We start from the raw sequence: 13,941 nt of genomic DNA on the forward strand, positions 1-13,941 counted from the left end.
CTCATCTGCTTCCCATGTCAGTGGTTTGAATGCCTCAGTCACTTCATCAGTGTTCTCAGACATCACCATCTCAGCAGACCCCACACATCCTGGACAAAAACATTTCAGACTTTTAACTGAAGTGCTATTTACAAAACCAGAGTTTCTTTCCCCAGGCGGTCTCTGATCAACACTAAACAGTCAGATTAATACCATGCATATCTGCATGAATTAACAAAAAGTATGGCCAATAGTTATTTTCAAATGGTACTTTTAGTCTGACAAATAAGTCTCATCATAAAGCATATTTCAGTTTTCTGAATATGTCTAAGTCCTGATTGATACAGTAAAGCAGCTGCAATGTGAGTGAATAAGCAGGATGAAAGAAAGATGATCTCAGCTTTACGTTAAACTGCTTTACTGCAGTGAAAGTAGCAGATCGTCTTGTAAGGACGACTACTGGACTCCATCTGGAGTTTTTTCCAAAGGATATCTTAAAGGAGGGACATCCAAGAGTGTCCTAGAAGTCATGGAAAGGACTGTGTGTCCCTTCTGTCCAGGAGACATCGTGGTAGGCATTAATTACTAGCTGGGGAATGATGTTGGAGAAACAGCTGTCTGGGTTTCTGACCTTTCTCTTTTTGTTTTGTTGTAGTTTCACCAGGTTACACAAATCTATAGTTATCAGAATTTTAAAAACATGCTTTTCTTAATTTTTATTTTTTCAGTGTTCACCTAATCGGATTGATGCAAGATAGAATTCATCAGGAGTGGCTCATTTAAATAACTTAGACTTAATCTTAGCCTCATGTTAATGTTCCTCTAAAACATGACAGTGAAACTGGCAATGAAATGTCATCGCTGGGCCTCCGGAGCACACAAAAACACAAGTGTGTCTATAATTACATATTGCATAAATATAAATATAACGTATTGCTATATAACAGCATTTTCAAACAGTCTAGGGAAAACAAATAGAGTGCTTTGTCTTCAAGTTCACATTCATAAACTACTTAAAGAAAACTGAAATAGAAATACTGAATAAGAAAATAGGCTTATTTTCTTTAGTCATATGGACCTCTTTGTGTTTTTAATAAAGATGATGATGCAGTAACACCACCAGAAAAGGTTCTTGATGGAAAGTTTTTCTGATCGCAAAGATCCGTCATGATGACGCTGTTGGGACGTGATTGGCTGCTGGACTTCTGCACACCTGATGTTCATTTAGCATGAAGGCAGAAGGTGAGCACTTATTTAAAAGACAAACTCAGGCTGGGAGTTGAAGTCATCCAGATTTTCTTTCCTCCAGATGTTGCCCTGTACCACTGCCACCAATCACAAGTAACGTTAGCAGTCATGTTTGAGGTAAGACTGGGCCTTGATCAGCTGATGGTGTTGGAAACCTGAGCTTTAGCTTTGGTCTTTCTTCATAATGTTTGTGGAACATTGGAGGTTTTTTCCAGAACTTCCCCTATACTATAGTAATTGCTAAACTATTTATCAGATATTTGCACAACTATTTGGCTTCATCACTTCCCTGCTGTTTGTGTGACTTTAGTGCTGAAGCAGAAGCGTTTCCACGTAGCCTTCAGTTGGTGGTATAATTGGGTTGCCATTCCCTGATCGTACAAATCAAGTGTCATTTGTTCCCAAGCATCTGTATGAACCTTTCATGAACTCAGGAAATGATGACCAAGGTGCATGGTTAGTCAGTCCTGAGGAGCTGGTATCCTGCATGGCCTGTTAGCAGGCCCATGCAGGACTTTGACATACTGAGGTGTCAAAGTTAATTTGATTCAGCTGTGTTTGAGGAGAGACTTAATTAAACCAGTAGGACTCTGGCCCTGGAGGACTGGAGCTGGACACCCAGGATTTAACTGTCTCTGGGAAGCCTGCATTTGACTGGTTAATCTTGGCCTGTGTAGTTGAACTTGAATGCATTTTGTCAAGCAGACATGCATCATTTTCAAGTCTAAGACCCTCCAAAGTTTGTGAATGGGTGTTGTAATGCTTTACTGTCTCCTATTTCTAATCCTAGAATAGCAGCAGTGACCCATTCCTGCCATCCTCTCAGGATGAAGACCTGGTGGACAGTCTGCTGTGCAGTGATGACTTGGCGGTTGATCGTGACGCTGGCTTCTCCCTGACTAAAGCCCTGCTGCCCCTGGTGGACACCCCCTCTTCTCCCCTTGTCCCCTGGGTCTGCTCCACTCGCTATAAGACGGCACTGTGCACCAGCTATGCAGCCAGTGGCTTCTGTAAATACGCTGAACGCTGCCAGTTTGCTCATGGCCTCCATGAGCTCCACGTGCCTTTCCGTCATCCCAAATACAAGACTGAGCTTTGTCGCAACTACCACACCACAGGCTACTGCTTCTATGGAGGTCGCTGCCTGTTTGTCCACAGCCCCACAGAGATGCGGCAGGTCCAACGCCACCGTAGGAATATTCCCTGTCGCAAATTCCTTGCCAATAGGGTCTGTCCCTTCGGCAAGCGCTGTAACTTCCTGCATGTTGAGGATGAGGTGTTGCCCCAACCTGCCCCTACCGACCAGATTCAACCCCAGCATAAGAAGTGGAGGCCTCGAGGTGCGCTTTGCCACACCTTCAGCTCTTTTGGTTTCTGCCTCTATGGTACAAGCTGCTGCTTTCAGCATGGACTCCCCAGCAAAATCAAGACTGCTGACCTCAGCCAAAGACAGTCCCCATTTCCCCAGCCAACCCCAGGCACTGCAGGTTTACCTTCAACCTCATCCAATGGGTCAACATCTTCTTCCACATCTACCTCCCCTCTTCCTGCCCCATCCCCAGAGGTCATGGTCCATAATGCCTTCACTTTCTCCAGCCAGCACCTGAATGACCTCCTGCTGCCCCTGGCTATACATCTGCAGCAGCTAGAGAGCAGCAAGGGCCAGGAGGTCTGGGACAGCAGGGCACTCTGAGCCCATGTGGTCCAAGTTAGAATTTGCATGAGCACTAGGAAAAGTTTTATTTTTAGTTTTTAATTCTCTTTAAAGGACGCTGTCTGTACATGTACTTTTTTGTTTTAAACACAAATTGTTTGACTTGTTGACCAGCAGGTCAAAGAGCTGGAACTGTTCAGTGTCTCGGAACAGGATGTCCTCCAGCTTTGAGGATAACTTGACTTTTTAACTGTGGTACTCTAACAATGAGCTGTTGTAAATAAAACAATTTTTAACAATCACTTCAGCGCTTTGTGGCTTTTGCTCAAAGTTTTGGTGGTGTATAAAAGTTTGGAAGTTCAGTCTGTGGAAAAAATTAGCAACTTTTGCTACAGTCTACAGAGCAGAATCTTGTCTGTGCTGCAGTAGAGCTCCTTTGGACTTCTCTTGGCAGACCTGTTTTCATAAAATGAAGCTGAAGCAGTCTACTTAAGTCGGGGTTAAAAGACCATTAAAGTAAACTGGGAACTTTTCCACAGGACTGTCCTGAACTCAAAGAATCTTAAAACGGTTTTATAAGTGGGCATGCCCTTAAACTAATTCACCCTTTCAACTGAAGCATTGCATCTTGAGTCTTCCTGTCTTTAGTCCAGGCATGTAGAGGAAACTGGAGGTTGTTGCAAGCAGAACAAAATGATGGCTCTGTAATGGTTGCTCTACTTTTGCTACTTTTTTTTTTTTTTTTTGTAGTCTGACCTAGATGGACACAGGAGAGCTGGACTGGCACTTTACAGGTTAGGGGACTGGGCTTAATGGCAATAGACCAGACAGATTTATGCATGGCAGGAAATTGTTCTGAGTTGCAGAAATGAGGTGGAAATGGATTAACAGATTAAATATACAAGGATTGCCATCATGGTTTGGGGAATTGAGCTTTTTCATGGATTTGAGAGTGTATGTTTAGAAGTTAAACTTCAAGGTGTAATCTGACCCATGCTTAGGGCCAAAAGGTGGCTGTTATTCACTGTTCAGCTGGGAAAAGGGGAGAAAAATAGGGGGGGAGACTACTTTTGGATAGACGATCATCCAGAAAATGGATCTGTTTTCAACAATATTTTGCATTCTTCCAAATGAAACCAGATGTCGCAGCTCTAGTACAAATATTTGTAATTCATTGATGGGGCAGATTTACATTGGTCATTTTGAGAATGTTGAGTTTTGTTTGTTTTTAAAACATTTTACTAACAAATCCCTTGACATAAAGAAGGTATACTAGTGTACATTATGAACAACTGAAAGGTACACAAAAAAATTCCCCCAAATACAAACTAAAAAATAGAGCATAAGATGTCATAAAATAAAGAGGTAAAACGGTTACTCTTCAGTTAAACGGTTTGTTTTAATTCTGCCCATTATGTGTACAGAAACATTGGTCACACTTCCATAATTAAGACTAAGTAGACAATTATTATGAAAGGAGCACAGAAATGAATTCATGGGATTCAGAGCTGTTATCTGTTCAGATTCAGGTTCATCACTCAACAGCTCACTGTGAAGTCATTCAGAAAGCCCACCTGTCATCTGCAAAGAGAAGCACAAATTATTCAGATGACAGATGTATTTCTCTTGGTACACATGTTGGGGTGACAGGAAATGGAACAACAGATGAAGCACTTAATCCACCAGCCTACTTACAACAAAAACAAATTAACTGAATTAATTAATAGTCTTTAATTAACTCAGTTCTTTGGTTCCTTCCCAATAAATGATTACAAATCCAAAAAACATGCATCTTTTCCAAGATCATGTTCTCCTGTTTTGAGCAGTCTCATATTAAATACTTATTACTTTAAATCAGCTATGTTTAATTGCTACCTCAGTGTTTCAGGTTGATCTAAACTCCTTACCACCAGGTTTTGGTAGTGCATCTTAAAGTTTGCCAACCTTCAAGAGAAATCCAGACGAAGAAGAAGAAACATCTCACACCACAATTAAAAAATAGAATTTAATGGATGCTGGTCAATGTTGCTACACTCGCGTACAGTAGGTGGCGGTATACACCGTGAAGTTGTTTGCGATGCGTCACCAAGAAGAAGAAGAAGAAGAAGAAGAAGAAAAAATTCTCAGTATTCAGTCGAATTAAGGTAAGTTTAATTGAACTGAATTAATTTTAGACTGAAATGGGTCCCGTTGACCTGCCTGTTTGTAGCTGTTTGATGAGACAGCGGGTAGCTAAAGTCTGTTCGAGGTGTTTCCTCCCTCTCTTTGCAGGTTAGCTCTGTTCATTGCAGCGTTACTGCAGTGCTGCCCAGTTTCATTCTAGTTCATCTCGTATGTTAGTCAAATAGTACGACTGACATATTCAGCTTAGAACATGAACCTTGACACTGTTGCTATTCGGTAAAGTGCTCCTTTGCAGTCTGTTTAGAACCAGAAATAGGTGTTGATCAGGTTCCAGTTAAAACCTGAAATACTTAATTTGGTCAAATCTGGATTATTCTCCCCCCAGGGCAGATTTAGTAGAACCCCGTCTCTGACCTGTGACACCCCTATCCTACGGAGGAAAACACTTCTTTGGTGATGAAAGGCATTTACATCTGGTCTGTTGCAATACTATGTTATCGTAAGTCATATCATCCCAAAATCTTCAAAGAGTTGTTCTGGATGGTGATGCAGTGGGCAGGGAGGATCTCCTGTAGCAGTTCGTCTTGCAACAAATCTGAAGAAGCCTCTGACTAAAGACTGTTGTTATATCACAGTCTCATGATTGTGATGACATGCTAGTAGATTAATATCTAGGCATAGAGTATCTGGTTTGATGCTTAAAAACCGTCAGTAGTCAGAATGGTCACACTTGAACTTTAGTGGCAGATTGAAACATTTCACAAGTGTTGAAGCACAAGTCAAACCCGGACTAAATTCAAGATATTTCTAATTACTCTTTCCATCCATGGGTGGATAATGGATGGATTATTGACCTGACCGCTTATCTGGGGTCGGCTCATGGGGGTGGCAGCATAAGAAGAGAGACCCAGACTTCCCTCTCCCCAGCCACTTGTTCCAGCTCCTCTGGGGGAATCCCAAGGCATTTGCAGGCCAGCCAAGAAACATAGTCCCTCCAGTGTGTCCTGGGTCTTCCCCGGGGCCTCCTCCCGGTGGGACTTGCCTGGAACACCTCACCAAGGAGGCGTCCAGGAGGCATCCTGACCAGATGCCTGAGCCACCTCAACTGGCTTCTCTCGACTTGAAGGGAGCAGCAGCTCTACTCTGAGTCCCTCCCAGATGACCAACCTTCTCACCCTATATATTTCTATAATTGCTCTGTCCTCTTGTTTATTTTAACACACGTTGTGAAACTTTTATTTTGCTAATAAATGGCTTATTTTGTTCTTGTTCTTCTTTTTCCCCCATTCATTTTAGACAACCTTCTGTTTCTGCTGTTATCTATAGGGAGAAGAAAAGCACGAGAGGTGGGATACCCTAACAGCTTTGCCGCGACAGTTTCTGCGTGGCCCCGTTGCCATGGCAGACCGTGAGGAGCGGCGCTTTGCTGAGGTTTCCCGGGACTCTGTCAAGCTCATGGCAGAGAGCACCGGCGTGGATCTTGCTGATGATGTAGCGGCTCTTCTTGCTGAAGATGTGTGTTACCGCCTCAGGGAGGCAGCGCAGGTCAGAGCTACCTGTCAATGTTTTTTTTTTATTTATTCCATCACATTATTATTTTGGACCTAAATGTATATTTGAAATGAAAAGAATAAATTTGCTGTTCCTTCGACACCTCTGGTTATCTGTTTGTGACCCAAACAGACGAGTTCCCAGTTCATGAGACATGCCAAGAGGAGGAAGCTGACTGTGGAGGACTTGAACAGAGCTTTGCGATGGAGCCGTGTGGAGGTGCGACCTAATGCCTGTCAGCATGTTTCTGCTCCCTCCAGTGGCCTGATATCTGCTTCCTTATCAGGCCATCTGTGGTTATGGGGCGCAGGACGCTCTGCCTTTCCGATCGGTCAAAGAGGGAGAGCTGTTCTTTGTTGAGGACCGTGAAATTAACCTGATAGAGCTGGCCCTGGCCACCAACATTCCCAAAGGTTGTGCTGAGACCATTGTGCGAGGTATGTTATCAGACTTGTTAGGACGGTGGTCGCATGCTTGGTGCTGCTGAAACTTACTCTTCCTAATCTGCAGAAGGAATGATGTACTGATGATGTCTGATGTATCCTTCCAGTTAATGTGGCGTATCTGGATGGCAAGGGCAACGTAGAGCCTCAGGGGACAGGTAAGACTCAACCATTCAGAGTTAGTAATTAAATTAATACACCTTTTAAGGCTGTAAACAAAGTCAGCCCTCTCCCCTCTCATCAGTTTGTTACACGTAGCATAGCTACAAACTCAAAACATTGCTTAGTGCTTCTAACTTAACATTGTAATTTTACACAATTGAAGTACTATTCACTAGCAGTGCACCGATTTCAGTTCTCTGGCCGATCACCTTTAAAAAGCCTGACATGCCGGTTTTGATTTTGGTCAATTCCGATTTTTTATTTATTTTTTTGTCTTAAAAGTTGAATGCAAATAAAAAGTGAAGTCTCAGTTAAAGGGATTGGTTCTTTTTATGGGTACACCAATTGCAGTTTTCTGGCCAAATCCAATTTTGACAGATACTGATTTTTTTTTTGTCTGAAAAGCTGCTTAATTCAGAGACAAAGTTGCTAAGTTGTTAACAGTGGGATTACTATTATTAAGCGCACACATGCAGACGTGACCAAGTGGCTGGTCAGTCAGACCTCAGTGCAGAGCAGAAGAGGACAGTGGCTGATTTTCAGAGCTTTTCTCAGGAAGATCAGATTTGGTTTCACATTTCACATTCACCGATTGCTGATCACCCAAGATTATGAAGTTCTCACCCTGATTGAAACCTGTCCTGTTGGGTTGTGGTCCCATAGTTCCCACTGCTGTGCAGACTCTGTCAGATGACCTGCTCAAGTACTACCAGCAGATCACCAGGGCCATCCTGGGAGATGACCCCCACCTCATGAAGGTGAGCAGCTGCTCAGCACAGCTTCTGTCCGGCCAACATGTGCTGCTTCTTTACTGCTCCTCTCTCTGCGTTCCAGATGGCTCTGCTCGACCTTCAGTCCAACTCAAAGATTGCTGCCCTGCTGCCATACTTTGTCTATGTCATCAGTGGAGTAGGTCACCGTTCCCACTTCATTGCTTTGATTAGAGCTGAGAGCCTCTGTTCTTGCTGATCCTTGTATCTGTGTGACGTTCCAGGTCAAATCAGTAAGCCATGACCTGGAGCAGCTCAACAGGCTCCTGCACATGGTGAAGAGCCTGGTCCAGAACCCGTACCTGTACCTGGGCTCTTATGTCCGCAGCCTGGTCTCCAGCGTTATGTACTGCATCCTGGAGCCACTTGCTGCCTCCATCAACCCACTCAATGACCACTGGACCCTCCGGGACTACGCAGCCCTGCTACTCAGCCACATCTTCTGGTATTTTTCCAAAATGTTACCGTTAGTGGTGGGCAGGTAGTTCTCCAGTTATCTGGCTTTAGATTTAGAACCTCTGGGATGAAGAGATGAAAGAACAGACAGTAGGTAATGGATTGGTAACAGTTGGTCAAATGATGAATGAGTGATGGATTGGTGGGCACTGGAGAGATGGATGGATGTTACCTTAGCAAGAAAATTGCTATATTTAGCAACTTTTTGGACAAAATAAAATTGTATCGGCCAAAATTGGATTCAGTTAGAAAACTGCAATCAGTTCACCACTAATTAGAGCCAATCTCTGCATTTAATTGAGACTTTGATTTTCAATTACATTTACCTATTTTGGCAAAAAGATTGGTATCAGCCGAAATGGGAATAGGCAGATCAGGCATTTTAAAGATCGGTAATCAGCCAGAACACTGGAACAGGATGAATGGACATTAACATGGAGAAGAGATTTAGAAGGAGAGACACGGAATAAAACCTGGAAGTAGATAATGAACTATGTCTCATCCTGCATGCAGCCTCCTAACGTTGAGTTTTTTTCTCCAGGACTCACGGTGATCTAGTGAGTGGTCTCTACCACCAGATCCTGCTCTCTCTCCAGAAGGTTCTCTCTGACCCAGTCAGGCCACTCTGCTCCCATTACGGAGCGGTTGTGGGCCTTCACGCTCTGGGTTGGAAGGTAGGTCCACTACCAAATCTGTTTGGAAATCTGCCAAATCTATTGCTTTTGGAGTAGAACTGTTTGGCATCAGTGGTGCAAACCTAAATCTGTGCATCAGCATCTTTTTTTAGTTATTGTTTTGGTTCAAGTTGCTTGGTCCTCACATAGAAGTTCTAACTTTCTTCTAATGCGCATCAGTCTTCTGGGAGCCAAAAGGATTCTGTTTCCCACATCAGTAGTTTTTAAAGTACAGGACTCCTAGAGCTAGAAGCTAGAAAGCATTTCAAGTCAAATCCAGAGGGTCTGTTAATGTATTTATTGTCTGATAGGAATTGTTTTGATTTTCTATTGTTGTTTTCCATATTGTCCGGAAGGAGACTCCCGCTAATCTCTCTGTTAACCTGTGTGTCTTTCAGGCTGTGGAAAGAGTTCTTTTCCCACACCTCTCTGCTTACTGGGCCAACCTGCAGGCTGTGCTGGACGACTACTCAGTGTCCAACGCACAGGTCAAAGCAGATGGACACAAGGTCTACGGCGCCATCCTGGTATGTGCCGCTAGCATCTCGGGTTGCACAACTTCAACATGATAAAAGTCCAGTTGACATCCATTTGTCTCAGGAAACCCAAGAGAAAATTTTTCACAGCAATTTATAGTCTTCATAAGCTATATTCACAGCAAACATTGTCAAAAGACCGCCTTAACTTATTATGCAGAATGAAAAGAACAAAAAACAGATTATTATCCCATCAGAGCAGAAGTGATGGTGGTTGATTTTTACACCTTTGTGGACATAGATGAGATTGGTAGATGAAATTGATTTCACATGGAAGTATCGACCGATCTCTCAAAGCTAAAGAAATCGGGCTGATTTATTGGTGCATCTCTACAAAATGCAGGAGCAGTCTGAAAATCTGAAGTCCCTCCTACAACGCTGTAGAGGTGGGAAACCCAAAGCTAAAGCAGAAAGACATCAGAAATGACTCTGTAGAAGTTCTTGTTGCTGCTGATCATCCATCCATTTTCCGTCACCCTTGTCCCTCAGTGGGGTCGGGAGGGGTGCTGGTGCCTATCTCCAGCTCACGTTCCGGGCGAGAGGCGGGGTACACCCTGGACAGGTTGCCAGTCTGTCGCAGGGCAACACAGAGACACACAGGACAAACAACCATGCACACACACACTCACACCTAGGGGCAATTTGGAAAGGCCAATTAACCTGACAGTCATGTTTTTGGACTGTGGGAGGAAACGGAGGAAACCGGAGAAAACCCACGCATGCACAGGGAGAACATGCAAACTCCATGCAGAAAGACCGGGGCCGGGAATCGAACCCAGAACCTTCTTGCTGCAAGGCGACAGCTCTACCAACTGCGCCACTGTGCAGCCCTGCTGATCACTTTTCCCAAACTATTAGGAATCCATGATTCCACAAAAACATGCTGCATCATCATCCTACTACCACTTCCTGTTTTGTTTTTTGCTCCAGTAACAGTAATATCTCTTTTTGAAAAATGTGAGGGTTTTTTTTCTCGAAATGGGTGGGTTTCCGTTTAGCAAATTTATTTTGGTATTTTCCACAATTATGTGGTCAGTGGAAATGCAGCTACAATGACCTGATTGATGTCAATCTAATATCCATAGAGACTTCAAACAACCCTAGAGCTTCTTCTCAGACTCCAGAGGATTAAATTTGCCGTGATAAAGTTTGTGTTTTCAAACAACGTGAAGACGATAAGAGCAGGTATAGTCTCTAAAAGGGACACGATGGCACAGCCTGGTTTAGGAAATTAGATTCTTAAAGCAGAAAGAAAATATGGGCTTTAGTATCAGCACAAACACCTGATCCAGCTATGAAGCACAGTGGTGTAGGACTGATGGTTTGGGCTTGTCACTGTGTGAACCAGTGATCCCTGTTACCTCTCTTTGACCAGGTTTAAATTTTTCAGTGGAATGGCTCATTGTAAAGTCTTCTCTGTTGCTTATTTGAGGTTGGATGTAACTCAGGAAGAACAGGATTTTTTTGACACCAAATTGACGGTTTACTGCCTCTAGTTGCTCCTCTGCTTTTGTTGCTTTTCTAACCTGTAGACAGCAGATAATTATCACTTGATCTCTCTGTTTACTATGTTCTCTGTCCAAGTAGAAAAAACACCAGACTTGTTGGACTACCTTAACCAGCCTGTGGTTTTCTGTGGAAAGTTTAATTTTCTCTTAATTCCTTGTTCTGTTTACAAATAAAAACACATAAAGTTCTCATTTAAACAACTAAATGCCATTTTGAGCTCATGCTGTCAGTCCAGAGTCTCTTGTCTCATATGTCATGTCAACCAGAACAAACAGGATTGCAGTTTGGTTGTATGTCCTGCAGGTGGCAGTGGAGCGTCTGCTGAAGATGAAGGCTGTGTCTCTGTCCCAGTCAGCAGAGGGCGGATCCAGCTGCCAGCCAGGTTCTGGAGCCGGGTTTGTGGGGTACAGGGTGGGCTCCCCAGGCCTCAGTCCTCCGTCAGAGCCTTTGTCAGAGGCCGCTCTAGGGATCGCCAGCCACCTCCAAGCAGGCGGCGCGGGCTGCCCCTGGGAGGAGTGGTCCCCAGTCCCTCTTCCGGCGATGTACATTGAGCTTTACTCTTTCTTTGGGGACAGTCTGGCCGTCAGGTTTAGCACAGGACCAGGGTTTGCGAGCTATCCCCCCTGCGCTCCGGCCTGTTTCAAGGAAGCCCGGAAGGAGCCGCTGGGCCCAGCCTCAAACACCGACACTGCCCGGAAAATGCCACAGCTGACCGCCAACCTCAACATCAGCCCACGACAGGATGGCAGCCCTCGCACCGACCCTCCACCTCCGAGCCTCGCAGCCACAGGAGCAGGAAGGTAAAGGTGCCAGAATAAGAAGTCTGAGTTCTCATTATTTGTTTTAGTTCTGAATGCAGTGGACCCACTTTTCCACTGTTTTCCTCCTCAGGTCTCTGGCTCGCTCCTCCTCCGTGCCGCGCTCCAGGTCGTCCTCATCACGTTCGGGCCAACGTTCCGCCGGTGTTTCTCGGGATGTTTTCCCCAAGGCTCGTTTCATCTCGCCACAGTCAGGACCTCCAGCATTCTCCTTTGTAATTGGTGGACGCCAAATGGGTCGACGGTGCCAGGGCCGCCGGCCCTTTCAGACCACGTTTTCCTCGTCCTCCTCTCTACCTGCCAACCCGCCCCGCGCCTACGCCCATAAGCTGCCAGTGATCGGCCGGGTGGGGAAACCGGTGCGCCGCTGGACGTGTTCACATTACTCGCTTTACCTGCCTCTGTAAAGATGAGCTGCTGCAGTCGGATACAGTTGGTTTGGACTGCTACTGATGTTAGTTATTGTTGTTCTTCATAAACTATCAGGTGTTTGTATTCAGTTTTCTGGAATTATTTTTGTTTCTTATGAAAAAGTAAATTCAAAATTTTGCTCAGCAACAGCTTTGACTTTGGCTTTGTTTGGTCAGTCTGGGAACCCAGCAACATTTCGGAGTTAGTCGAAAGTCTGGGTAGGAAGTTTTGATAGAAAAACTGAGTTTTAACTATTTCGCAACAATGAAAAGAATTTTACAGTCTACATGTGAAAACTGATGGAGACATAATACAAACGGGGCTGCAGTAAAAGTTAGTTGGATGAAGGTATGCCTAATACAACTGCATGGATTATTTTAAAAATATTTTTAATGAAATTTTTTTATTTTTTTTTATTTTTTAAGTTTTCTTGCATAAAATCTCATTAAAAATCATTTAAGTTTCTGGCTGTAATTTGACAGAATGTGAAAAGGTTTCAGAAGGTGGTGGTTTCCAAATGTTTTGGCATTACAGTTGAACTAATATTTACATTGTAAGATTTCAACACCGTATTCTATTTGCTGTAGAAAAGGAATTGTTATATTGTTGCTGATGCAAAACACAAAAGGTATTGCCAACTGCTATATCAAAAATTTCCCAATTTTTTCATTGAATAGTTTTAAATTTAGGGCTATAAAATTGTAGTCACTTAGAAAAAAGAAAGGGACATTAATGAAGTGTGGAAGAGGTGTTTGGTGTTTCATTTCCAACAAAATTAAAATGGAAGCGTAAACATGGGTCATAAAGAAAAGAATATTTGTCTCTGAAAATCTCGCACCCCCTTCACTCATCCCCCAAAATACAACGTGTCTATTTGTATTAACCACTTTTGGCAAGATTTGGTTCATACTTGATTTGTGCAAATGGCTCCCAGGCCTCACTTTGGACATGCCTGGCTTAAAAGATGTGAATACTTTTTCTACCCATTATATGTAAAATCATAGAATTTAAGGGAGGAATGTTTTGTATGACTTGATGTTTTTTCTTATCGAAATAAATTAATATTTAGGTGGGAAATTAGCCTGAGAATAGAAAGGCTCTCAAGAAATTGCTTGAAACCAGTGCCACATCTGGTCAAGAAATGCTTAGAAAATGTTAAGCATGTTGTCAGACTTTAAACTTAAATAATTTTATTGAGGTGAATAATTTTATTTTTATAATACAAAATCAGGATGTATAATGTACTGGAAACGCATATAGATAAATAATTTAACACCTTGGTTTTTCAGCATTATTTTTACTTTATTCAACATTATTTTTTACATTTTATTTTATAGCTTCTAGTCGTTTGAAGCAAATTTGAAATTAATCTCCATATAAACAGTTGCTGCGCCAGTGTTTTTGTTCCGGTGAGGTGTAATGAAATGTGTTTTGATCATCGTGCCAGAGCGGTGAAGTAGATATGCTTTATATTCTATTCTATACGGTACTTTATCGCATAGAAATAATCGTGCTAAAAACAAAATATAACAAAAAAAAAACAGGTAAGTTGGCCAATGACTTTCCAGAGTACAAAAGTCTGACTGGCCAATAGCAAAGCGTTTTA

General features: G+C 43.1%; 2 protein-coding genes across 3 annotated transcripts in view; both read left to right on the forward strand.

Annotated features, from left to right (window-relative positions):
- mta2 (metastasis associated 1 family, member 2) overlaps positions 1-3,183 on the forward strand; it is a 34,534-nt gene extending 31,351 nt beyond the window's left edge. Inside the window, exons 11-12 of the mRNA XM_016679553.1 lie at positions 1,265-1,344; positions 2,018-3,183. Of these exons, the coding sequence (XP_016535039.1) occupies positions 1,265-1,344; positions 2,018-2,920 (983 nt within the window). The 3' untranslated portion in view covers positions 2,921-3,183. The remainder of the gene's footprint in view (positions 1-1,264; positions 1,345-2,017) is intronic.
- A 1,736-nt stretch (positions 3,184-4,919) lies between these two features.
- taf6l (TAF6-like RNA polymerase II, p300/CBP-associated factor (PCAF)-associated factor) lies at positions 4,920-12,741 on the forward strand. Of its 2 annotated transcripts, none has more exons than XM_007567870.2 (12): positions 4,920-5,025; positions 6,332-6,550; positions 6,689-6,775; positions 6,843-6,993; positions 7,107-7,157; positions 7,825-7,919; positions 7,996-8,070; positions 8,156-8,376; positions 8,929-9,061; positions 9,460-9,588; positions 11,410-11,906; positions 11,998-12,741. In XM_007567870.2, the coding sequence occupies exons 2-12, from the start codon at positions 6,404-6,406 to the stop codon at positions 12,329-12,331; spliced, it is 1,920 nt and encodes a 639-aa protein (XP_007567932.1). In that variant the 5' UTR covers positions 4,920-5,025; positions 6,332-6,403; the 3' UTR covers positions 12,332-12,741. The 2 variants fall into 2 exon arrangements, with proteins under 2 accessions (XP_007567932.1, XP_007567933.1); XM_007567871.2 differs by having other exon boundaries at positions 4,963-5,025; positions 6,302-6,550.
- The last annotated feature ends 1,200 nt before the right edge of the window (positions 12,742-13,941 follow it).

The sequence above is a fragment of the Poecilia formosa genome, unplaced genomic scaffold, assembly GCF_000485575.1.
Source record: "Poecilia formosa unplaced genomic scaffold, Poecilia_formosa-5.1.2 Scaffold214, whole genome shotgun sequence".
Taxonomy (NCBI): domain Eukaryota; kingdom Metazoa; phylum Chordata; class Actinopteri; order Cyprinodontiformes; family Poeciliidae; genus Poecilia; species Poecilia formosa.

Coding starts and splice junctions, on each gene's coding strand:
- taf6l (XM_007567870.2), top strand. CDS start 6,404: ATGGCAGACCGTGAGGAGCGGCGCTTTGCTGAGGTTTCCCGGGACTCT. Junction 6,551..6,688: donor GCCTCAGGGAGGCAGCGCAG/GTCAGAGCTACC, acceptor TGACCCAAACAG/ACGAGTTCCCAGTTCATGAG. Junction 6,994..7,106: donor TGCTGAGACCATTGTGCGAG/GTATGTTATCAG, acceptor GTATCCTTCCAG/TTAATGTGGCGTATCTGGAT.